The following is a 26,618-nucleotide window of genomic DNA, read 5'->3' as shown; positions in this document are numbered from 1 at the left end:
CCATGCACATGACATTTTTGAACACTGGGGGGCAACCTTACATTAATAAAGCAGAACATGATGGGGGGGGGGGGGCGCGAAAGCGTAAAAATCACAGAATGTGAGAGCCTGAAGTCAATACAATGGCCGCATTTTGCAGCCACAGCAACAGGCCCACTGAGCATCTGGACAGAGCAGGACAAGCAGCCCGGTCACCTGCACTGGAGCCCGTCATCCTCACCAGGCACCTGGAGCAGAAACGTGGGCCTAGCTGTGGAAGGTGTCAGCAGCTGCAGCTGGCCCTGAACAGAGCCAAACGTGGAGAAGGAGGGCTTGAAATTCAAGGAGAGGAAAGCACTGCTAAAATTCATAGTAATTAACATCACAGAACTGCGCCATCTCCATGAAAACCCCACGTGGAATTAACTTTTTTATTATTATTATTCCTGAGAGACACAGAGAAGCGGAGACATAGAGGAAGAAGCAGATTCCTCACAAGGAGCCCGATGTGGGACTCGATCCCCAGACTGGGATCATGCCCTGAGTCAAAGGCAGACACAACCGCTGAGTCACCCAGGCATCCCTGGAATTTATTTTATTTTATTTTATTTTATTTTATTTTATTTTAAGATTTTATTTATTTATTCATGAGAGACACAGAGAGAGAGACAGGCAGAGACACAGGCAGAGGGAGAGGCAGGCTCCATGCAGGGAGCCCGACGTGGGACTCGATCCCAGGTCTCCAGGATCACACCCTGGGCCGAAGGCAGGCACTAAACCGCTGAGCCACCCAGGGATCCCCTGGAATTAATTTTTAAATGCTTCATTTCACATCAGACTTCAAGTTGCTGAAAATCTTGCCTACACAATGATAAACACCTACTTACAGACACAGCCATGCAGGGACACTCTCACACTCAAACCATTCAAAAACCCTGGAGTAACATCTTCAATAAATAAAATCCAGAGGCTATGAAGATGAGGGCCAGCCTCTCATTATCACCCAGGAGCCCCCTCGCCTCTTCACCTGGCCTGGTCCAGTATGATTGGCACAGGAGCACAGGTAAGAGAAATCACGGGCCTGCAGTCACACACACACACTCACAAACACACACTCATTCTCTCACAGTCTCGCATACATACACACACTCATACTCTCACACACTCTCACACTCTCACACTCACACACAGTTAAGTCCTCAGGGCAAATTAGAGCCAAGTGTGCAGATGAATCAAGTCAAAAGTAAGTTGACATCTATACCCATGACCAAAAGTGTTTCCCAAATTTCAGTCACTCCAACACAACGTTCTTGATGTTCAACAGATTCTTTGCTTGCTTAACGCTGTCTACCTGATATTTTTCTTTCAACTGACTCATACCTGACATTTCTATTTTAAGCAACATCAGTGGAAGTATGGATTCCTAAGGACCAGTCATATGCTTTTAATACAAATTCAAATAAATTCGTAACTCCTCAAATGTGGTGGTCTCTGTCACAACCGAGTCCAGGCCACATTCCCACCAATCACCTGAATTCCATGCTTGGGGAAGCATCGCTCTATGTGACAGAAGTAGGACGGGAGGAGATGTATATTCCCTCAGTTTCTTCACAAAGACTGGTCTTCGAGGAGCCAGAGGGTAAAGAATCTGAAGATGCTGCGCACAGAGAAGAAAACACAAGTTACTACGACGATCAAGCAGGACCTGACTGACCACTGCTCACCTCAGAGAGCCAAGACTCTCCTGCACCCCAGGGGTCATGCCAGCACAATGTCCTCAGACCTTGAGAGGTTTTCGTTGGATACAGTCCCTTCCCCTGCTGCCCCAGGTTGTAGGGCCTCTGCCTTCATGGGCACCATCATGAGCTGCAGCAGGGACATCAGAGCTCTGTGGCTAGACTCAGCTTCCCTCTTTACCAGGCAGGGGTTGTGGGCTGAATTGTGTCCCCTCCAAAATTCATATGCTGAAGCCCTAACCTCCAGTACCTCAGAATGTGTCTGTATGTGGAAGTAGGGCCTTTAAATGAGGCCATTTGGGTGGGCCCTACTCCAATTAGCCTGGTGGCTCTATAAGAAGAGGAGATTGGGACACACAGAGACACCAGGACACAGAGACACCATGTGACAGAGGAAAGACCATGTGAAGAGGCAGCAGGGGGGTGACCTCAGAGGAAACCAACTCAGTTGCCACCTTGAGCTTCGACTTTCAGCCTCCAGAGCTGTGAGAAAATAAATTTCTGGGGCACCTGGGTGCCTCAGTTGGGGAAGCATCTGCCTTCCCCTCAGGTCATGCTCCCAGGGTCCTGGGATTAAGTCCCCCATCGGATTCCCTGCCCGGCGGCGGGAAGCCTGCTTCTCTCTCTCCCTGTGCCTGCCGCTTCCCCCTGCTTATGCTGTCTCTCTATATATATCAAATAAATAAATAAAAATCATTTAAAAAGAATAAAAGAAAATAACTTTCCATTGTTCAAACCCCCCAGTCCGTGGGATTTTGTTTGGAAGGCCCTAGCACACTAATATACCAGGTGAAATTAGCTTGCAAAATAGGAATGACAGCACTTATTTCACAGGGCGGTAAGGACATCAGGTTGTATGTACATCAGGTTGAGTAGCGGGCTGGGGGGTGTGTGTGTGTGTGTGTGTGTGTGTGTGTGTGTGTGTGACATCCCCGCACCCTGGATCAAGTGCTTTCCCAGCGCCCCCTCTGGCCAGGGCCAGAACTGCAGGGAAGGGGGAATGACTTTCTCCCCTGGAATCGCCACCTGCACAGACGCGCAGGCCTTCAGTGGCGGGACCTTCTTCACCATAGACTGGGAGAGACCCGCTGCTGCTGAAGACCAGCAGAGGATGGCAGTCAGGAGGTGGAGACAGAGTGGGGACGGCTCTGTTTGCCAGCCTCATCCCTTCAGCTCCCCAGTTACCTTCTGAGTGAATGGATTCCTTTCTTTGGCTTAAGCTGGTTTGAGCTGTGATGCTGTCACTTGCCACCCAAGAAGTCATGGCCAATACGCTGGCTCCTAGAGAAAAATAACATTCATTAAGTGGAGTCTCAAGGGAAGTCTCCAGCGCCTTCCTGTGGATAAGGAATTTATTGTCACACAAAGGAAGTGTGACTTCCTATCTAACTCACTGATGGGGTCTTACCCACCTGAACCAGGAGAAACTTTCCCGAGCAATTTGTCCTTCTGACAAAATAGTGGCACTATTTGACCTTTTAAAAAATATACACACAAAATTCCACCTCCTAACAGACCCTGTGGGTAGCAGGAGCTGGAAGCTCTGTAAGCCTCCTGTTTAAGAATACGAGGTGTTCTTGCCCTAGGAAGGAGGAACCTGGCTGGAGGGATCACATTTCCGATGGTTTGATTTACATAAAACCCCCTGCAGGGGGCAGCCTGGGTTTGTGTGTGGGTGGCTGCGATTTCAGGATCCCTTAACCTTTCCAGCAGCGCTGACCAGTCTTCAGAGGAAACCCACACTGCTTACAATAATCACTCACACTTCTGACAGTGCGCCAGGCACTGGATTAAGCATCTGACATATCTCATCTAATCCTCCGGGTGCTTCTTTTACCCTCATTTTAAGGATGAGGAAATGGAGCTCTTGAGTAATTTGTTCAAGGTTTCACAGCGGTACATAGCAGAGCCTGACCCCGACTCAGGGACGTCTCACCTGAAGCCACTGTGCACCTACCTCCCTAAGCAGAGTGCTAGCTAAATTTGGAGAACGCTTCCTCTGTGCCGGGCAAGGCACCAAGCACTCTACATGCACGCATGGAAGCCTCACAAGCCCTGTGTGCGTGGAGCTGTTGTTTGCCTCCAATTTTCAGATGATTTTTAGATGAGTCATGGGGGTCCAGAGAAGTTGAAGATCATGCCTTTGATCTTGCTCTCCCTCGACGTGCCCCACAAAGGTAGAAAATGACAGTTATGGGACAAGAGAGTGGCTCTGGTGACATCAAGTCTGGAGTCCTGGACTCCACCCCTGGCCCTGCCTCTTAGGCCTGGTGTGCTTTCAGGTAAGGTTTCTTCCCAGCTTTGGGCTGTAGTTTCCTTACTTAACCAACGAGGAGACCACCTGGCTAACCTCTCTGATTTTTCTCTGCTCTAAAGTTTTTCTGGTTCCGGCTTCAGAAATTCCCTTTGGACTTCGGCAGCCTGATGTCATCCGGCAGCACGGAGGGGAAGATGGAGCATACAAGGCAGCCTTTCAGAAGGGAGTTAGCCCCTGCCCTGCCACAGTGTTAGGGGCTGGGCATCTCCCAGGCCCTCGGGGTGGAGGCGCCCAGCTGGACAGACTCTCTGGAAGGTCTTCATGAGGCCATAATCTCCCTCAAGCTTCCACAAAGGTAGCTGTGGGCCAACAGAAGACCATCTGGCAATGTTTCCAAGCAACTGCAATTCATTGTCAACATTATTGAATCAAGAGATTTTACACTAAAATCTGGATTCCTGGATTTTCCTGAAAAGTCTAAAGATGCGGCCACTCCAGGCTCATGTCCTTGCTGGCCACACTGGCCCATGCCCCTGGATCCTGACCTTTCAATGGGACAACAGTGCTCTCCTTTGCCATGGACCCCAATGCTCCCCTGGCCACTCACACACATGCCTCCCCTGGCTGGCCCTTTAGACACTTTAGTCTGGAAGCCTCACATGAGGAACTAAGGGTGCTCTTTTTTTGAGAAAGGACTCAAAGAGAAGGGACAAGCCTCATGCAGCATTTGGGCATAGAAACAAAAGCTCTTTTCCTACCGACACAACCAGTGCGCTGGACTCTGTTCACTACTGAAGCTGAGCCCTGTGGCCTGGGAACAGGTAGGAGCCCTGAGCCCTGGAACAGAAACCTGAAGGTGTGACCAAGGAGGGGCTTTCATCCATGAAACTCTCTCTTTCTCCCAGCAGCCACCACCCAGATCTCTATCTGCTTTCCGGGGCCCAGGGTGGACCAGCAGACATGTGTCATTTCCCTGGGTAGGAGCCATAATGGCGATATTGTACTGAGTGGAACAAGAGAAGTTTTCATCCGGCCACCAGCCCTGGGCAGACGCTCGAGCAAGGGGCTCTGGGGCTCACTCTGCACAAAGGAGCTTGGGAGAGGGGCCCTGCACCAAGGAGAAGCCCAATGGGCTGGGCTGCATGCCCACAGCAGCACGCAGTGAGGAGGCTGGGAGGCAGAAACCTCTTCCTTGCAGAGTACCTCACTGCAATCTCATTTCCCCCTGCAAACAAGTGAGCAAACGAACAATCCCAGGTGACAAATGGCACCCTCTGGGATGCAAGCATTAAAAGAAGCCTCATGAGCCCTTGAGCTAGTATTCATTGACTCATTCCACAGTACTTGCTACCACTCACCCCTGGCCAAGCATGGCACTAGAGCTGTAGGGATCTAGCAGGGAGTAAGACACAGCACTCACCCTCTCAGTGCTTGTAATCAGGGAACTGGGTGGGGAGGAGAGGCAAGGCAAGAAGTTAGTAGGAAATTAAACATTGACGACCCAACTGAAGAACTGAGATTCACAGAGCAACAGAGTCAGTCCAAGAACTCAGGTCTGAATGCCCCATCTGTGGTTTTTCTTACTCTTCCCAGGGTCTCCTGAGCTATATATCTGCACTGAGGTAGGGGGTCAGTGAAGAAGGCACCCTAAATACCATCGTAAGGAACTTGGACTCTACACTGAGGACAGAGGGAAGCCATCCCATATTTTTATTTTTATTTTTATTTTTTTCATCCCATATTTTTAAGAGGGATCTGGGGGCACTTGCCTTTGACTCAGGTTGTGATCTCAGGATCCTGAGATCAAGTCCCTCATCAGGCTCCCCGTGGGGAAATTGCTTCTCCCTCTGCCTATGTCTCCACCTCTCTCTCTCTCTCTCTCTCTCTCTCTGTGTCTCTCTCATGAATAAATAAATAAAATCTTTAATAAAAAATTTAAGGGGGATCTGATTGGGGTCATGGATGTTCGCTCTGGTGGCCATGATGCAAGCAGACCTAGAGGCAAGACAAAAAGGTAGAAGACTAGAGTATGTTTCTTTCACTGGGACAAAGAATCTTTAGCCTCCAAATTTTTCTTTCCCAGGGCTTCCCAGTTCCACCTGATAAGCTAAGAATGAGACTGGGGAGTATCATTTGTTTTCCCAAGATTGGGAGCATGAGGGAGTTGAAAGCTTTCTTCCTGGTATTGTTCACGGGGATCAAATTTGATATCTTTTTACAGAGCCAGAGCTCTCCACACAGAACTCTTTAGACAGCACCAGACAAACCTAGTACCAAGCAATAAGAATCCTCTCCGAGGGTTGCACTCATGCAGAGACATGGGAAGGAAAGGAGGAAACAGGACATCCACAACCACCATCCAGGTCCTTCACTGGCGCTTACCACTGGGCACCCCACAATCACACCAAACCAAACAGCTCTACCAAACGGCTCTACAGGCACGTTCTGTGGTCTCCCCCACTGTGGCTCTGCCCCTACTGTTTGCTAATTACTGTTTGAAATGTAATCTCCCCATTGTGGGCTCACCCAAATGTCCATCATCCAGTACTGTCACTATGATTGGCAAGAAATTCTTGCTTTGTCTTGATGAACTCCAAGAGGACTTTATCTCTCCTCTGGTCCTTTTCACATAGTAATCTGTAACTCATTTATTTTGTGCATATTTATGTCCTCTATTAGATTGTATATTCCTTGAGGACAAGAGCCCATTCCCACTTGGTGTTTTTTCTCCCGATAGGAACCTGCACAGAATGCAACAAATATTGCTACGTGAATGGATGAAACATGGTGTCCTTTTTATGGTGACCATAGACTCCATTAAGTGAAAAGGACAGAAAAAAATATATAGTTATTCCTTGTCCAAAACCCCCAAACAGGGTTTCTCATTCAGTGATCCTGACAGCAACCCAGCTGTAATCAACTAGGTCAACAGTACCACCCAGTGGGCATTATGAGAACCACTACACCTCCACAGCCCCTTCTTTCTGTTAACTCTTGGCAAACTGTGCACAGACTGTTCTCCCATTTATACATGTTTCCCAGTCCAAAGTTCAGTTATTCCCCCTCCATAAATCACCCCACAGATATATATAAATTCTCCTTAGCCCTTTTGACTTTACTGTTTCAATTCTCAAATGAACCTCCAAAATTCTTGAAAGTTTAGCAAATATTTTTTAAGAATCTACCAGAGCCTCTGTCTTATAATTGCTATACTTTACAATATTTTACTCTTTCAAATGAATTGTTATGTTTTTAAACATATTAATGGGCTGCTCTGGGACCTTAACAGCCATCTATTGCCTTGTTTCCAATGTTTCAGAGTTCCAACAGTGAACTTGGGGAACTTAATCCACTTGCAAATTGTTGGTTGTCTGCTTTAGAATTTAAACTGACCTTTTCAAATTGGAAAAGTAGGCAGGAACAAAGAGGAAGTTGGAAAATAATAATGGCTCACATTTTTATAGCTATTTATGGTTTATAAAGTGGGTTTGTACCATCATTTCATTTGCCCTCGCAACAGCCCTACGAGGTCAATCAGAGGTCTCCCAAAGCACAGATGAGCAAGAAAGTCTTATGCACTTCGTGGGGCAAGACCTCACACACAAGGTTTCTGACTCAAATCCTTGTTTTTCTTCAGCATGCCACATCTCCTCTGAGGGCTAACACATACTACAAACAACCCATGCAATGTATGGAAGACAGCATTAATTTCAATTTGCCCATAAAAGCCATGGAGAAAAGATCCCTAGTCCAGGAAAGTGCAGGATACTCTTTCCCAAGCTGCTCCTCGCCTCTCTCTGCCTTTGCACAAAGTGTTCCCAATGCCAGGATGTTCTAAGTTGAAGGAGTTCCCTAGTCAAGACTGAAAACAGAGCCTTGGCCCAACTTGGGGAGGAAGGGTGTCTAGGAGGACAATTGGGCTTGGACTTCACTTTATAAAAGGTCTTAAATTTAGATATTTGCTATGGCGTATAAATAAGTTATACCTGTTTTCACAGAGACACAATAACGGGATGAAAGAAGTTGACATTCTTCATACAACTTTAACCTTAAATCCTGACCCTGGGCCGCACTGGCCGTAGCGGTGTTCTTCCCACGCGCTGTCATCGGTTTGCCAAGAGCGCGCCTCCCTCGCACTATACTTTGGGCGCTCAAAGTATTCACCTCCACAATGTGTGTTCCCCCCGTTTGGATGTTTCATCCGTTAGTACACAAAGAAGCTCAAAAGCTGGAACTATCCCAAGCAGTGTCCACCTTTTAACCCTCTCTGTGTGTCCTTGTCTTTGACGCTCTTCTTTTTGGAGATCTATCATTATTATTATTTCCTGCTCTTCGCGCACCCCGCGACTGTCGCCGCACCAGCGTAGCGCCGCGTCCACTGTCTGGAACTGGAAGGTGCTCAGGGAAGACGCCTCGGCCGCGGACGACACAGCCCCGGTCGGGCCACGAGGGGCAGCTGCAGCGGGAGGGCTTGATTCCGCCGGGCGGGGGCGGGGGCGGGGGCGGGGGCGGGGGCTCGTCCCGGCAGTCGGGGCGGCGGGCAGAAGGAGCGCGCTGGGAGGTGCGACCGTAGGCCCCGGCGGCCGGCGGGGCGAGCGGAGGCGGGGGGGCGGCGGCGGCGGGGCGCGGCGGGGCGCGGCGGGGGCGGGCCCGGGACCCCCGCCGGCCGCGCAGGGGGCGAGGCGCGCTGCGGCCCGATTCCGGGAGGGCGCGGGGGGGCGGGCGGGGGCGCGGGGCGGGCATCCTGTCGGGGGAGGGGCGGCGCGCAGGGCGCTCCCGCGGGGCCGCAGCACAGCGCCGCCCGCCCCTCCGCCCCTCCGCCCCTCCGCCCGCCCCTCCGCCCGCCGGCCCCGCCGCCGCCGCCGCCGCCGCCGCCAACCCGCGCCGCGCGCCCGGGCACCGCCGGCGCCATGGACCGAGGCCGGGGTAAGAGGAGCCGCGGCGCCGGCGCCGGCTGCTGCGCGGGCGCGGAGGGAGGACGGCGGTGGGGGGGCGGGGGGGGAGCGAGAGGAAGAGGAGGGCGGGGGGGCGAGGAGGGGTCGCGGCGGTGGGAGGCCGGGGCGGGTGTGCAGGTGCCTCCGCCGCGGGGCCGGCTCCTGAGCCGCAGAGGCGCCCCCCTCGCGTCCCGGGGCCGCGTCGCCCCCGGCGTGTAGGACCAGTTTCCTGCGCTCGGAGTCAACTTCGTGAATCGGTTTGCAAAAATGCCCCGCGGGCTTCCCGGGGCCAGCGGGCCCCTCCCACCCATGCCCCTCTGGAAGAGTGAGACGGGGCCGGCAGGTACACCCCCAAACGCGGGGTGCCAGACGCCCCCCGGAGACCCGAGCCTGCAGCTGCCCGAGGGCCTTGGGAGCGGGGACAGGGTGCGTGCCGCTGCGCGCCTGGGCGCCGGAGACCCGCTCTGGCCCTGACAAGCTGTGCGGTGCCATCTGCGCCCGATCCCTCTGCCCCTCTGGACCAATGACAAAGTCGGATCGAGGGTCTCTGCGAGGCCCCGTCTTGCTCCCACGGTTTTTCAGGAGTTGAGTGTGTCTGATAAGAGTCTCAGAGCTTGGTGAGGGAGGGCGTGTGTAAATGCACAGGAGAAAAGAGAGCAGCGTGCGTGTGGGGAGGGGAAGGGGGCTGCTTAAGAAGAGGCCCGGACACTTCAAAAGGCGTGTGTCTGCCGAGAAGGGGCCTGCTTGGACGCGCGGGACACCGGAGCACCCAACCACCCACGGCTGCCAGGCCGAGAGATCACAGGTGTGAGTGCGCTTGGTACACTGGCCAGTGCTGCGCCAACGTGAGAAGCATTATTCTTGTTACTGTTATCAATGGGAAATGCCTCTGCCTCCCTAAAAATCTCACACCTTTCCTCTATCTGCCTGTTTGCTGGGCTGAGGCCCCCAAGGTGGGCGGTGGGGGTGGGGACAGGAGCGGGGGCGGAGGAGGGTATGAAAGCAGGGAGGAGGGCACTGGGGGCAGGGGTGGGTGCATGAGCAGGTTTCAGGATCAGCTGGCACCGACTCCCAGTACGGAAAGGCCAGGCTGAAGGAGTTCCCAGGGCTCTAGGGGACCCCAGCTTCCAGTTCAAGAAGCTGGGCGCGACTTCTCCACCCACCTGTTCCCAGCACAAAATACTGCTTACACCTTCCCCTTTCGGGCCTTTGGGGAGGCAGGAAATGGACGGGGCTTCCGTCTGGCTCTTTGGACACTGGGGCTCCGATTTGTAAAGCAGTTCTCACCTGTTAAGGGACTCGTGGACAAGTTTGCAAACAGCATAGGCACCAGAGAGGAGAAACAGAGAGAAGAGGCACCTCTAATGTCCCTCAATCGTCCCTACCCACCTCCCACACAGTACATCTAAAGCAAAAAGTGCCCTCCTCCAGAAAGTTGTTGAACGTCCCTGTCTTGGTCCCCAGCACAAAAATCCACATCTGGTCTACTCAGAATTATAGGAGGACTGTGCCCTCCTTAGACAGACCAAGGGTGACAATAATTCAATTAGCTTAAAATGTTTTATAACCAGACACCTCCCTTAAGAAGGCTATCTCCTGAGCACTCTTCCCAGGAAGCTGGACTTCCTGGGACCCAGTTAGTACACAAAACTTTCTAGAGCTCTCTCTCCTGCTGCTGGCTTTCCCAGCCTACTTTTCCTTCTCCTTAACACCTCTTGTCTCCGTGTGCTATTACTTTAAGAGTTAGACATGGCCCTATATGTGTTGTGTCTACCTTTCCTCCCCAAGTAGAAGCTTCTGGAAGGCAGGGAGTGGATCCGTGTGGTCACTCTCCTGACACAATGCTTGGCACACAGTACGAACTCGCGAAGAGTGGTTCGGTTCATTAACAGAAATATGAAGCACACTCGGTAGTGCACTGCAAGTTGATGGATATACTGTTGATTTTTAAAAGAGAATATACATCAGAACAGTTCTTTGTGACTTTCAAAGGCCTTCTCAAAATGTGAGTAAAGTGGTCATATGGCCAGGGCACATGAGATCAGGTTGTCTATCTAGTTCCTAAGTTGTCTATCCTGCTAAATTATTGCAAATATCTTATGCACTAAAGCAAACTATATCTGAATTAGAATGGAAACCTGTATACGTATTCAAAATAAAACATGGAGCTTCAAAAGGCATTCCAGCAGACGTTTTTTAGTGTGCCCCTAGCCCCCAGGTGGGTGTGTGCATTCACTTCCATTGTCTCATTGTCCCGGAAGGTTTAAGAAGCTTGGGTTGAGTTTCAAACTCATACTTACTACTACGTGGGGAGTGGGATTGTCATGCCCAAGATACCGGGGAGGAAACTACACTTGAGCATTAATAACAATAGCCACGGAAATCATCCTAGGAAAGCCTGCATCGCAGGTGTATCAGTTTGCTAGGGCCGTATAACAAAGTACCACAGACCAGGTGGCTTACACAACAGATGTATTTTTTCACTGTTTGGGAGACTAGAAGTCCAAGACCAAAGTGCTGTCCAGGTTGGTTCCTGGTGTGGCCTTTCTGACAGGCTTGTAGACCTCCACACCTTTTTTTTTTTTTTTAAAGATTTTTATATATTTATTTATGAGACACACATAGAGAGAGATACAGAAACATAGGCAGAAGGAAAAGCAGGCTCCTCACAGGGAGCCCAATGTGGGACTCGATCCCAGGACCCCAAGATCACGACCTGAGCTGAAGGCAGATGCTCAACAACTGAGCCACCCAGGTGCCCCGAGACCTCTGCCTTCTTGCTGTGTCCTCACCTGACCTCTTCTCTGTGCTCTGTGCACGTATGAAGAGAGAGTGCTCTCTGCTGTCTCTTCCTGTTCTTATAAGGACATCAGTCCTATCAGATCAGGGGCCCACGCTTATGACCTCATTTAACTTTACCTCCCTAGAGGCCCTGTCCCCATATACAGTCACATTGGAGGGCTAGTGCTTCAACCTATGAATTTCAGGGGGTACACTCCAGATCAGCAGGATTGGGTCACTGCCACTAGTGGCACACCAATCAGTTGCTGTTTAAGGGACAGAGCTAAGTTTGAACCAAAGTGCTGATCTTAAGCTTACTGCTGACTGCCTCTGCTGTGGCAGGTTACCTGCCCAAGCCCTAGAGCAAGATTTGGATGCCATGTCTTCTTGCCCCCGGTCCAGGTACCTCCCTCACACCTCAGCTGTGCTGCTCACATCTTCAGCAGCAATTGCAGCATAAAAGCTCAGCACCAAGGTCAACTGACTCAAGAATAAAAACAAACCTGGAAATTAAGACTTCTCTTCTCACAGGATATATGTCTTCCCATGAGTAAAGGAAAATTTATATGAGGCCAGAACAGAGAGAAACCACTCATAATGAAATCCCTTCCAGTAGGATTTACAAATTCATGAATATCATACAAAGAGAGTAGGAGAGGGGCACCTGGGTGGCTCAGTGGTTGAGCATCTGCCTTTGGCTCAGGTCATGATCCCAGGGTCCTGGGATTGAGTCCTGCATCAGGCTCCCTGCAGGGAGCCTGCTTCTCCCTCTGCCTGTGTCTCTGCATCTTTCTCTATGTCTCTCTTGAATGAATAAATAAATTAAATCTTTAAAAAAGAGAGAGAGAGAATAAGAGACTGATGGCCACAGATACCACCTCCTACAGGACAAATTAACTAATTCTATCTTCATAGGATAAAAAAATATGAATACTGATAATACCTATCTCTTGGGGTTGTGGTATATATTAAATGCACAGAAGGTGCTTCAAACAATGCCTAGCATGTGGGACCCACTCCGTAAATGCTATTGTAATTAAAGCCTTGTATCATCAGATTCCGCATAATAAAATTGCTTTATAAAGCTTCACTTGCACGGGTGTCTGGGTGGCACAGTTGGTTAAGCAACTGCTTTTGGCTCACATCATGACCTTCACGTCCTAGGACCCAGCCCCGCATTGGGCTCCCTGTTCAGCGGGGAGTCTGCTTCTCTCTCTCTCTCTTTCTCTCTCTAATAAATAAATCTTTAAAGCTTCACTTGGTTCTCCCTCAAGCTGCTCTGACTCTGATGACAGATTTGGAGTCCTTCTTCTGTTTTAAGGATGAGCTAGACAGCTTTGTGTACAACTCAAAGACAGGATCTGTATCATAGTCTTCTCTATATCCTGGAGCACCTCCTTTGTGGTGCTTATCCCTTGAAAATCCATCTCTGACCCTCAATAACTGGACCACAGTCTGACAGATGACTTTGAGTGACTGGTAAAATACTAATATGTATGCCGACGTGTCCATATTTCTTATGCATCCTATTTACTCGTGCCCACTGACTGGCTGTGTCTTCCAAATTTTGCCTCTGCAATCTTTCCAGTCTTCTCGAGCCATCCCCTCTTTAAAGCCTTTGGTCTAAATTTTATCTGATTTTGTAATATGCCTTCTTAATGTCCAAGATTATATCTGATCTGCTTGCCTCATGTGAAGTCACCGATTTCCCCATGGTTCCTTTCCTTTCCACGTCACAACTAGTTCTTTTTCAACTAGTTGAATTCAACCCAAGATGGGAGTTTCTTTTGCAGTCTGTGTTCTTTGGGAGATCATATTGCCTGCTGGGCAACTCAAGAAATAATCAGAAACTCTACTTTTCATTGAATGGGATTTTTATTGTTCAAGAGATGATGGAAGAACCCATTCTAACTATTGTGCCTCTGTTGGACCATCTTTGAGATTCACATTAGGAAAGCCGCATCTTCCTTATCCAGCTTCCATGGGCCAAGCAACCTGTAGCTACTCCTAGAATGAGCTCTCTACAGTGGCTCACCACCCACCTTCTACCTCTAGGATCGTGCATTCCCATGCAGATTACCTCTTCCCTGAGATCCAAGTTCTTTCTCTACTCCTATCGGTTACTGGCCTTCTGAAAGGAATACTCAACCATATTCATCTTTTCCAAATATGTTTTGTGACATCATCTTTGTCAGCCTCAGTCCAGACTGAGTAAAGCTGAATGGTTCAGAGAATAGATAAATGCAGGTTTGAAGTGTTCTGGTTTGTTTTTTAAGTAGGTTCCATGCCCAATGTGGGACTTGAACTCATGCCCTGGGATCAAGAGTTGCATGCTCTACCAACTAAGCCAACCAGATGTCCCAAGGGTTTGAGTTCTGGCTGCAACTTCCTAGCTGTATGATCTTTCTGAACTGAATAAATTAATTCCTCTGAACTTCAGTTTCACTTCATTTGCAATGTCGTGGGTAAAGGTAATACATGTAAGCTAGCTCTTAGGAAACATTCAGGAGTGATAGCTGTTATATTTATTAAATACAATGACTTGGATTTCAGCTACTCTCTGCAATGGGTGTATGTGGTCATATGGGGCCATGAGATTTGAACTTCCTCTCTTCCCTGTAGAGGCTTCTGCTGTCACTGGGCGCTGCTTCCACATCCTTATCCCACTCAGAATCCATGGTGTGTGGCTTCCCCACTGTAGTCAAGTTTTTTTCTGCCTCTCCCTCAAATATCAGTTTCAAATCCCCCTTCTCACATGGGTGAGCACCCTGCCAAGTAAGTTCCTCCCTCCCCAACCTCTGCCAGAAGCCTATCATTACTCCATTCTGATCTTTGCTTGGGAAAAACAATCTTGTGTTTGGATACCATCGGCTTCTCATACTTTTCTTACCCTCCTAAAAAAAACATGCAACTGAACAAAAAAGTACAGCTCCTGCATGCACATGCATGTACATGCACGCATGTGCATACACACACACACACACACACACACACACACACACACACTACCCCTAAGCATTTTCCTCCTCCCTTTCCTGACCAGACTTCTCAAGTACACAGTCAGCATGTCAGCCTCCAGCTCCGTCCCCTACGACCCCTGTGCTGCCTGCACTCTCCCTTCCAATCACACCTTCTGCGGAAAGCCCGTTCTTCAGTGTCACAGAAGGTTCCATTCTGTTTCATCTTTCACCTCCTCTAAGTCCCATCACCTGGACTTCTCAGTAGCGCTATTGACCTGCTATCGACTCCTCTAAATGTGTTCTGCCCCTTGGTGGACATGAGGAAAGCATGGATTTTGGAGTCAAATAAGTCTAGGTTAAATAACCCCTGCTCCATCCCTCCCAGAAGCCTTTGCTGCCTCTTCTCCTGCCCCTCAGTCCCACTGTTATCAGAGCTCACAGCCTCTGGGCTTCCCCCACCCTCAGGCAAATTACCCAAGTCTTGCCCCCTCAGTCTGCAAAGCAGGAAGAATGACACCTAGAATGGGGAGACTGGACTGTGGTGATAGTTACCCAGTGCCCTGTGCCTGACCTGTGGCAGGTGCTCACTGTTCTTCTCCATCTTCCCTTCTAGCTCACTGGCGTTTTCTTCTCTGATGACTCTTGCCCCTCTCTCCCCACCGTCAGGCCTCTCTCTACACTCTCTCCTGTAGAGAACCAAGCCCCCATGATGGGGACACCCAGTGTCCCTCTTCAGCCGCGAGTTGGGTCCACTCCCAGCATTACCTCCTGCCTGTGGTGCGTTTCCATCCGGAGGTCAACTCAACCTCCGAGTGACCCAATTTTGAACTCCTCTTATTCACCACCAAATCAGATCACCCTTCCTGTTTCTCTTTTTCTGTTAACAACACAACCACGTGAGGAGCTCTTGGAGGAAATGGGGCTGTTTGTGAACAAGACAGAATTTGAAAGGGGGACACAGGATCAGCCCTGTAGAAGAGATAATAGAACGACATCCCAGAAGGCTCTTCAAGAGATTCAACAGAGGCCAATTTGGGCTTGAGCTAGGAGAAACATACAAATGAAAAGAATGACTCACTCCTAGAATTGGAGTTGCCCAGGGACAGAATGGCCAGAGATCAGGGAACCACAGAATAACTCCTATGGGGACCACAGTAATCATACAGGCTAAGAACGACTGTCACTTAATATTCAAGTGGCTTCTATTGGCATGACCCTTTTGCAAATTGCAGAGAATGGGACTTCCACCTGAAGCATCCATCTTTTATTTAAACATACGCTTTGTCATAACTTTTACTGGGTCTTATAAATTGCACTTAAGGATAGAATACAGGAAGAAGAGGACCTGATGGCATTAAAGACAGTAATTTAAACTATAGATCTGATCATGCTTAAACCCCTCAGTGGATTCTCCGCGTTCTTAAGATGAAAACTATACTCCCTGTGGTGACCCTCAAGGCCCTGCCCTCACTGTTACCAACTTACTTTGGGCCCTTGGCCATCTCTTGCTGTGGGGTCCCCTTACACTGGTCTTTGTACCTCCAACTGGTTACTCCTGCTCATCCTTCAAAGTCTATTCAAACCTTACTTCCTCAAGGGAGTTGCTCCCAAGCTCCAGCTCCCTTCTATAGGGGCCCCCTGGCCCCCTGCACTTTTTACCCCTTGGCTGTTGTCATAATTCTAATCAATGGTGGGATTAACTGTTAATGTGAGCTCTGTGAGGGCAGGGCCCTTCTCACCTTTGTTCACAGCTCTTTCCCTAGCAGCTAGAGTCATGCTTGGCACATAGTAAATGCTCAAAAGATGTCTGTGCAGATGATGAATAAATGAATGAAAAACTACAAAATTCACTGAGTAAAAGCTGGATATGGCCACTTTCAGCTCCAGGATTCTCCATTTGAGTGATTCTCACTTTCTGGACACAGAAACATGGACTTCATCATTATTCATTGTTTCCTTTGCTTTCATCTTTCATCCAACAAAACTTTAAATCCTGTTGATTATTATTGATTATTTTCGTTTTTTTTTATTTTTATTTTTTTTCCCTGTTGATTATTATTGAAACATGTCTCTTGGATGGCTTCTTCTCTCCATCCAATGGGAGCTTCCTGTTTCTGCTCTCACCTTTTCCAGCCTGCCCTGAGGACCACCCTCCATTTGTCTGTTGAACTCCAGCTGGGCTCAGAATCATCCCCTGTGGAGCCTACCGAAAATATGCCCCCAGGGATCTGATGGGTGGGTCTGAAGTGAGGTTTGGGTACCTGTGCCTTTTGCAAAGCTCCCAGCTGAGTCTGATGTGCTCTGTGTTGTGAGCAGAGAGACCTGCTTTTATCACGACCCTTGACCCTGCCGAAATACCTGCCAGGATTCCCTCTTGCTATCTCGAGCACTGTCTTTTATACATTTCAGCTGAGTGGGACTCTAGGATCTGGATCTCTTACCCAAAGTAGTCTTCTGAAATGTCTCCCTTTATCTTTAACATGCCAAGCAGTTTTTCTATTGTAGTCCATAATATATCTGAACACATTCCCCTCCCCTCCCCCCAAAAAATCTTTGCCCAGTGGACCTCTAGAGATGCCAGTGTTTATCTTGGGGCTTCTCCTTCCCTACCCCACCCTGTACTCTGCTGTGGACTCCCAGGGTGTGTGAACTCTAGCCTGAGAAGACCAATCTCCAATATATGTGCCAGGACACAGTGCCAGAGTGGACATGAGTCTGGACACGGAAGCAGAATCCTACATCCTAGCCCTGGCTCAGCCGCTCACTCTGCAAAGCAAGAACATACATTTTTATAACACTTCTGACTTTTAGAAGTATTTCCACGTTTACCAGTGGTATCCATTGCAGCATGGTGTTGGGACGGTGGGCATTGTGAATGCTTCATTCAGAGCCCATGAGCCTCTGGTAATCATACCCAATCTCACTTTGCAGTCGGACACTGTAGGATCGCTGTGGGCAAGAAGGAACCTGTGTAATAGGGGGATATTTAGATAGAGTATTGACCACTAAAATCCTTTTTCTGCGGACCCTTCTAGCCTGAATTTCTCTCCTGTGGCTTCTCTCAACTCAGGCAAAAGCCCTGTGAAATGGACAGGTGAGACATCTCCCATTGGATAGATACAAAAACTGAAGCTCATAAAGATGTCTCCGCTATTCCCTGTCCCGGAAAGAGACCAGTTCAGCATCACTCGGCTATTATGAAATCATCACTGCCACATCCCCCTTCTATCTCCTCTTTGACTTGGGGTTATCACCACCCTCCTCAGTCTTGGCTTTTAGAAGATTTCATTGCACTAAGTTAAATACCCCTTCTATGCATCTGCGAGTCCCGTAGTCTGAGACGGTCTTGCCTTCTCATTTCCAGTGTCTCACACCTAGCAGGTGTTCAATAAGAACAGCCCACTGAGCGTTCACCAGGAGTCAGGCAGTCTACATTTGTACATGGGGCTCTTTAATGCTCACACAATCATGAGGTTGCTGCATTTTAGCCTTTCCGTACATAAAACATGCCATTTGTTTCACTGGGTGAAAAGTCCATCCAAAACTGCTGCCTACAGTTATGACTCAAGAGTATCCATACTGTGTGAAGCTTTTATTTTCCAAAATCACAGCCAAGGCATGGATGTGAATTATAAAAATATGAATATTATTTTTTATTAAAAGCTCATGACAAAATCTAGTTTTGCTAGGCCATGAAGTATGTTCCCTGTGAAGGAAGGTGGCTCATGTCAGTGTGCCAATGCATAGATCATTATTTATATATTTGTGATACTTTTCTTTTTTGGGCACTGCCATCTCTCCCCCCAAGGGAACTCAATGGGAATGTTTGTTGTGACTTTGCCCTCTGTTGCATTTTAAAGTTATTTCCTGTAATTTACTCTGAGTAGATAACTAAAAATTTGTTGTATATATTTGTTAAAATATCCCCATTTTACAGATGAAGAAACTGAGGCTTAGAAAGGTCAGTTTATTTACGGAGACCTGCCTGCTTCCAAATATCAGTTTTTTACTGAATGCTGGAGGGTTATCCCCAAGTCAGTTATAGGAAGGAACATCCCCAAGGAAGTTATAGTCAGTTATAGCCTTGTTGCTAGATAAGCTACAAGGATTTACTGGGTCCAGGTTTCAAGGTGGGGGCAGAGAGGATGCTGGGAAGCAGGGGAAGGAAAGAGGACGCCCTCCGTCAGTGAGTGATAGGGCCAGGCAGCTGGCGTGAGATTTTATTTCTTGCCCTTTACACTCCTCCCACTGTAGTCCTCAGAGTTCTGGTGTTTAGAATTCAAGAAGCTCTCATCCTCCTGGAGCTAAGAAAGAGGCCCCAGGCAGGGCTTGTCCTCCATCTAAAATTCCATTTGGGAAATCCCAGCCTCTCCCCAAGTGAGGGTGGAGGCACAGAGCCGGCCAGGCGTGATTCTTCTCCCTGGCACAGCTGTCAGGCTGCAGCAGGGGCAGAATGTGGCACCACATTGCAGTCATTCCAGCTCCGGGGAATTTATCGACAGCATGTCCTGCGGGAGGCAAGCTCAGGGGCTTTTTATAGCCCTCTAAGAACTGAGGGGAAAACTGATCTCTTGAGAGCGAGAAGTGGTGCACGTGTCTTTTCCAGGCACCGTTCCCTCAAACCTGTAGTCCCAGATGCCCACAGTTCAAATCAGGTCAAGGGTCATGGCTAAGTGAGCAGTGGCACACCAACTGTCCAGGAGACAGAGATCCCAACCAAACCCAGTTCCTAGAGCCCCCTCCATTGGCTTCAGTTTTCTTCACTTTGTCAGGTCGAAGGGATTATAAGGCAGGAATCTGCACATCACAGCCTATGGACCAAATCCAGCCGGCCACCAGCTTTTGTAGATAAAGTTGGTTTTTTGTTTTGTTTTGTTTTGTTTTTTTGTAGATAAAGTTTTATTGGAACACAGGCACACCCATTCCTTCTGCATTGTCTGCATGGCTTTCTCACTACAAGAGCAGAGCTGAGTAGCTGTAACAGGCCATATGTGGTCTGCAAAGCCTAAAGTATGTATGTACTATTTGGTCCTTTATAGGAAAAGTTTGCCAACCCTTGGATTAGACTGTAGAGAGTTTAGGAGTGTCTACCTAGAGCACTGTGGTAAGAAGGATTCTGAGGGTGTCCAAACTCAGGAAGGAAGCTCTATCCTTTAGATCATAAAAAAGTGTGTATTCAAGAATAGGGTTGGAAGGACCCCAGAATGCCATTTGCTCATGTTTTTCAAACTACTTTTAGTCCCAGAATCCTTTTGCAAACAAAATCTTAAGCAATAGAGCTCGGGGTGAAGTGGAAATGAGAACATGGTACAGTCCATTCTGTCCCTCCTATTCCCAAGGCAGCACCTAAGGAAGCTACACAGTTCCCATTAGAAGAGCATTTGAAAACCACCTCTCCAATCCTATGACTCTTATTTTACAACTGGGGAAACTGAGGCTCAAGGGGCAGCATCTTGCCTCAGGTCATATGACGGACTCCCAGTTGGCTTTCCATGGAACTACTAACATGGTCATGAGGTGTCTGCAGAGCAGAGACATAATCTCTGCTGGGGAGAAAACACATCCATTGGCTTTGGGGACCTCAGAGCTGCCATTAGTGCGTGGGTGATGACAGGCCCTCACTGACCCAGCAGCCCATGGGGCTAAACAGGGCTGCAGTGTGGCCAGGACACATTGCTGCTACCTGCTGTGCTTCACAGTGGTTAAGCAAGGCTTGCTTGGGAGCTTTTTTTTTTTTTTTTTTTTTAGAACACCAGAGCCAAAAGAATAAAAGGAAAATTGAATTGGACCATATTAAAAAAAAAAAACAAAACAAAACAGTCATACCAAGACACATTTTTAAAAAACAGAACATGTCTCACTAACTGACATATCAGTTAGTTCATTTTTCTGGGTTTTTTTTTCCCTCCCCAAGAAAAGCTCTTATTAGGCAGATAAAACATCTTTAAACCAATGCCATCCTAGAATGGAGAAATTATGATAATTTATACTGCAGCTTTCTTTTGAAGATGGAATCAGATTTATTCATTTGTAGAATAAATATTTACTCTTCCTGTCCATTCTTGTTGAAGGGTTTGCTGAGAGCAGATGCAGCTGATATGAAACCAAGGGGGATTTTTTTTTTTTTTAGCTCCACTTGAACCCAGAAGAAAACTGATCTAAGGGTGTGCTGAGAAGCCAGAGAGACCGATCGTGTTTCCTCAGGGCCAGCCAGCGACCAGGTGCAGCTCTGAGGGCTTCCAGAGGGGAAGCTCGGGGTCCCTGTAGCCGAGTCTCTTAGCGAGGCACCAATGCCGGGGACATGAGATCATACCTGCCCGGTGGCCATCAGAGAATATATTAGAAGGACCAGAGGGCTCAAGGGACATTTTCTAGCCAGGAACCTCAGAACCTGGGGAGGCAGCACCCAGGTAGAGAAGATACCAGAGTAAAAAGAAAAAAGGCCCAGAAATGTGCTCTGCATGCAAGGGGTGGGCATGCCGACAGCCCAGAGAAGCAGGTAGGGGTTAAATGGAGCCTCCTCAATCAGGTCCTTGGACAGAGTAGGGCTCATCTTCCAGGTCCCCAGCTGGGTGTGTCCCAGTCCTGGAAAGGCTGGGGTGCTCGGATTTGTAACTAGTAATAGAAGCAGCCTAATGCTGGAGCCCTGGCTCCAGTGTCATGTTGCCTGGGGTCTGAATCCTAGCTCTACTCATCCACTTAATCCCCCAAGTCTCAGTTTCCTCAACTAAAAATGGAGATAACGATCTCCCATCTCCCTACAGGGATCATTGGATTCATGCAATGAAAGCACTCAGCACATAGGAAGCATTCAATTAAAAAAAAAAAAACTAACACTTAAAATACAGATTTGTAAACGATCGCCTCCCTTAATGAATTAGAATGGAATCCAAGTTCCCTCTCTGCTGCTTCCCCTCTGGCTTCGGGCTTCTGGCTCCTGGCTTCTGGCCTGCTGGTCCTTGCAAGGAAGGGATGGAATGACAGAGGGATTGCGGATAAGCCACAGGGAGCGCATGTGATCGTGTCACACAGGAAACTGGCCTCAAGGCCCTGGGGAGCTACCGACCAGCCGGGTGTGAGCAGGAGGGGGTTCGTGTAAGTGTTGCCATTGGGGGACGTTATTAGAAGCGGCAGTGAGCCTGTGTGACAGTGGGAAGGGAGAGGCTGGAAAGAGGTGACCAGTTAGTTGCTGCCCACGAGCGGCAGACTGCATAACATTAACTCCTCTCTGTGTTTAAGTTAAGAACAGAGAAACACACAACTTCAGGCTCTATCCACTTTCAGGTAGAGTTGTGTGGAATCATTGGTCTAATGTGGGAGCAGAGATGTTTGTCTGGGGCTCTCCCCACAGCTCACGACCCCCGTCCCCAAGACCTTCTGCTATCGCTCTCCTGGAGCAACACCCCAGCCATGGAGCAGGGACCCCCCAAGGGTCTCAAGAGCCTGCCCCAGGATGGCTGGGCGCCCCGTGGACTGGAGTGCTGGGCATCTGGTCGGCACCCAATGCAGGTTTGGCAGTGGGAGGTTTCTGCAGGCAGGGGAAGGAAAGTGGAGGGGAGGAAAGGAGGACAAGGGGCTTCCCACCTGGGCCTCAGTCAGGGCTGGCATTGTGGGCCTGACCTTTAGCCCCCAACCTGGAATGGCTTGGCTAAGCCCCGGGTGATGGTTGCATCCCCAGTGATTGCTAATAACACGAGTGGTGATAACCAACCTTTACAGAAGGACTCAGGTGCTGGCAGTTTTAGCCTCCCACCCCGCCCCTGTAATACTGCCTCCCTTCTGCTCACCACAACCTCTGAGGGGGGCACTCTCGTGATCTCTGTGTCACAGATGACAAAACTAAGGTGTTGTCACCTGCCTCGGGTCTCTAGGCTGGGGAAGACAAACCCCAGGGTTGACTCCAGGTGTTTCTCACCCACTTGTCCACTGTACTGACCTTTCCCAACCCCCCTGTCGAAGGGCTGTCCCATGGGGGCTCGACCCCTCTTGGAAGGGACATCCACCTCTCTTCTTAGTTCAGATCTCTGAAAGTTCTATACAGTGGACCTAACAGTGTGGTCTTTGGAGCCATGACCCACTGGTCAGAGTCTAGCCTCCAGTGCCCCCCAGGCCCCCAAGGAACAAGTTCACTCCTCCTCCTCCCCACCCCTCACCCCCGCCATGAGCCCTCCTGCTCTTGGAGACAGGTGTCCTAGATAGGATTTCCAACCTTCTCCCTAGTCTGAGGTCCTCCTCCAAAATCTGCATTGTTAGTTAATCTGTCCCCAGTGCACCTGCTGTGTACCCACTACTGTGCTGGGCACTGGACAACAGTGACAGACACTAAACTAGACACCATCTCTACCCTCATGGTTTACAGTTTAATGAGGAAGGATATTGAACAAATGATCTGCTCTAGAGGGTGTAACAGGGTGACCTCACCTGTCCAGGAAAGGAGGACTGCCCTCCTGGAGGAAGTCGCATCTGAACCAACCCTCATAGGAGTGGGCACCATCTGGGGAGCAGGAGAGATTTTAAATTAGCAGTAAGTCAACTTGGTATGCATCAGGAATTGCTCTAAGCACCGTACGATGCTCCACGGGATCCACACAACAACCTGTAAGGGGCAGGTATTATCATTATCCCCGTTTCGCAGATGAGGACACTCAGAGAAGTTAAGTAACTTGCCCAAGGTCACACAGTTAGTACTTGGTGGCAGTTGGAGAACAAGCCACGCAGAGAAAATACCATGAACAGAGCCCTGGGCTGGGGTCTCAGATATTGAAAATAGGTAAGGAAGAGTAAAAAGTAACTCTTTATAAAAAAAAAAAAAAAATCATTGAACATAACAAAGATAAATACATAGTATGTTCCTAAGAGTGCATCTGCTACTGATTTTCTGGTTCTTTTATCACACTGAGGTTTCTGTGGGCTGATTGTCAACCTAATCCTTTGCCTTCTGAATGGAAATGCTGTTCTTCATCTCTTGAATCCTACAGAGGGTCTGTTGCTTGTTTGGGGAGAGGAGGAACAGATGGTATATATAACTAATAATCACAATTTACTGATTTACAAAACTTCATGCTCTCACTTTTCATAGACCTTGTCAGATTTGAGCCTCACAACAGGCCTGAGAGGTGGGTAGGGCAGTTGTCATCAACTCCACTTTAATGTTAAGGAAATTGAGGCTCAGAGACATGAAGCAACTAGTGCAGGGTCACACAGCCAGTAAGTGTGGAGGTGGGGCTTGAGCCCTGAGCTTCTGGCTCTGGATCCTGTGTTTTTTCCTCTACACTAAAACACAGCGGACAGCGGGAAGCCAGAACAATTCAAACCCGGCACTTGTGACCTCTAGAAGGTTCATTAGCCTTACTAATCTCAGTTTCTTGTCAGTAGAACAGGGATAAGAAGAGCTCCCACCATATAGGGCCACCACCAAGATTGAAGTAGTGGGCACAGAGTGGTGGCCACTGAGAATAGTCCCATAATGGAGTATCTCATACAACACAATGAATGAACACCATGACAGACAACAATATGGGTAGATCTTAGCAGTATAGTGGTAAAGAAAAAATCATAAAGGATTACCTACAACACTATACGCTCTTTTAATAAAGTTAGACACAACTACAGATTTGTAAAAAGCTTTTGTGGCTATATCTGATTGCAGTAGCACTATATACAAGGGAAAACAAGGATGTGACAAATACAGCATTCAGGATGGATATCATCTGGACCCCGGCTTTTGCTTTGAGTGGTAGATATGTGGGTGCTTACTACATTAGCAGAAATCACTGATGACATAAATAAATAAATAAATAAATAAATAAATAAATAAATAAATAAATGTGGAGCATGCTTGAACCAGTGATGATGGTGTCTCATGAAGCAAGGATAAGGATTAACTCAATTCTTATCCACCTGAAGTTCTATTTTTTATTTTATTTTTAATTTTTTTTGTTTTTTTTTAAGGTTTATTTATTTATTCATGAGAGACAGAGATTGAGAGAGAGAGAGAGAGAGAGAGAGAGGCAGAGACACAGGCAGAGGGAGAAGCAGGCTCCATGCAGGGAGCCCGACGTGGGACTCGATCCTGGGACTTCAGGATCATGCCCTGGGCTGAAGGCAGGTGCTAAACCACTGAGCCACCCTATTTTTTGTTTTTAAAGGTTTTATTTATTGGGACACCTGGGTGGCTCAGTCTGGGTTGAGAGTCTGTCTCTGGCTCAGGGCATGATCCCCGGGGTCCTGGGATGAGTCCTGCATTGGGCTCCCCTCAGGGAGCCTGCCAGTCTCTCTGCCTATGTCTCTGCCTATCTCTCTCTCTCTCTCTCTCATGATTAAAAAAATAAAATCTAAAAAAAAAAAATTCTTTTTTTGAGAGAGAGAGAGCACGTGCTCACAAGTGTGGAGAGGGGCAGGAGAGAACCTTCAGGAAGCCTCCCGGGCCGATACAGGGCTCAGTGCGGGGCTAGATCCACAACCCATGAGATCATGACCTGAGCCGAAACCAAGGGTCAGATACCCGAGTGAGCCACCCAGGCACCCCCTGAAGTTCTATTTACAAAAAGAAATGAAAGTGTCAGGCACAGGGCCCAACCTGTTGGGAAGCATTCCAGAAATGTTCACAGTCTTTCTTGGATATCTCTACTATTATTTACCTTATCTGCACACCTCTCCCCAGAGGTCCTCCTTGTCTGCCGCAGGCTATTGATGGGATGGATCCTCAAACTTCTGTGAGGCAGAAAGCCCGCCCCATCTAGGCCTCAGGCCACTCAGGCCAGGCACCCATCCTGTGAATGGACACCAGTGGGGAAAGGTCCTGAGGCGTGCATTGCTGGTTCCAGCAAGCTTTGGGGGTAGAAGCTTTGGGGGTAGCCCCGTTAGAAGACGGCCAGAAGGTATTACAATGCAGAAATTGGAATCTTAGGCTCTAGAATGAGGTCTAGGTTCGAATCGGGATTCTGCTAGCTGTGTGCCTTTAGGCAAATGACTAGGCCTCTCTGAGCCTCACTCGTTCATATGTAAAATACTGTACCTCACGGGGTCATTATGAGAATTAAGTGAGGTAATCTAGGCAAAAGGGCTTAGCACAATAGCACAACATCTGGAACATCATTTAAGAGCTTAAAAATACTACCTTGCATATGTTGGCAAATCGAACTCCAATAAAAAAATATATATATACAAAAAAAAAAAAAAAAAAAAACCAAGACAGACTACCTTGCTTTTATCACCGGGTACCGCAGGCCACTCCCAGGACCACGTCTGCCCCCCACGCAGCCGAGGACGGAGAGGGTGCAGGCTGCCGCGGACGGAAGCAGCTGCCATCTTGTGCGAGGGGGCGAGCATGTGTGGGTCACAGTTTTCCACTTCCTCCTGGAACCATTTCCTTTGTGAGCTAAACAGGGAGGAATCTGCAGACAAAGGAACAATTCTGGGAGAGCCCAGTCCCACAGCCAAAAGCTATTTCCTCGGAAGTCACCGGCTTGCCCCACACCCTCCTGTCTGGAAATGGCTTCCCTGGTGGCCCAGGGCTGGGACACCAGGTGCCCAGAGCGAGAGCTCTGCTGGAGGATGGCGACGCCTGGACAGAGCTACTGCTAGAAAGACCGGTTAGGATGTGGGGCTTCCCTGAGCCTGTCACCCTGGCCTGATGCCTGGGAAGAGAGTCCCCAGAAAGGCCCCCCTGACCTGCTTCCCAAATAACCTCCCTGACCTCTGGCCTCCCTGTCTTCCTGAAATAACAGATCAGAGAAGTGTGCTAGCCTAACATCCCACGTAATGATCCCCATTATTATTATTTTTTACTTATAGACCCTTTCCCCGCTTCACCCAAACCGACACGTGAGCATCCTGAGCTCCTCCTTACAGAAGTGGAAGGTGATGCTCGGAGGGCTTGAGTGCCTTAACCCAAATTCTAGCAGGTGGGAGGCATGGCCCCAAACCAGCCGTCTCAGACCAAACCCCCAAGTCCTCCCCCTCTCCCTTC

The 26,618-nt window shown here is 48.8% G+C and overlaps 1 protein-coding gene and 1 long non-coding RNA gene across 5 annotated transcripts in view; one reads left to right on the top strand and one right to left on the bottom strand.

Annotated features, from left to right (window-relative positions):
- Positions 1-1,286: 1,286 nt before the first annotated feature.
- LOC112651874 (uncharacterized) lies at positions 1,287-26,594 on the bottom strand. Its single transcript, XR_003131120.3, has 4 exons — positions 25,850-26,594; positions 23,069-23,141; positions 2,901-2,996; positions 1,287-1,636 (listed from the first exon to the last, which is right to left on the bottom strand). It is a non-coding gene; the product is annotated as an uncharacterized LOC112651874 (long non-coding RNA).
- AFAP1L1 (actin filament associated protein 1 like 1) overlaps positions 8,299-26,618 on the top strand; it is a 60,044-nt gene continuing 41,724 nt past the window's right edge. For 2 of the 4 annotated variants that reach the window (XM_049109259.1, XM_025435198.3), the window contains exon 1: positions 8,828-8,898. In XM_049109259.1, the coding sequence (XP_048965216.1) occupies positions 8,883-8,898 (16 nt within the window). In that variant the 5' untranslated portion in view covers positions 8,828-8,882. Of the gene's footprint in view, positions 8,410-8,827; positions 8,899-26,085; positions 26,242-26,618 lie in introns of those variants that run through there. The other 2 variants (XM_049109260.1, XM_035715617.2) reach the window with 2 other exon arrangements.

The sequence above is a fragment of the Canis lupus genome, chromosome 4, assembly GCF_003254725.2.
Source record: "Canis lupus dingo isolate Sandy chromosome 4, ASM325472v2, whole genome shotgun sequence".
Taxonomy (NCBI): Eukaryota; Metazoa; Chordata; class Mammalia; order Carnivora; family Canidae; genus Canis; species Canis lupus.
The sequence above is the reverse complement of the archived record's forward strand: the minus strand, read 5'-3'. Positions and strand labels throughout refer to the sequence as shown.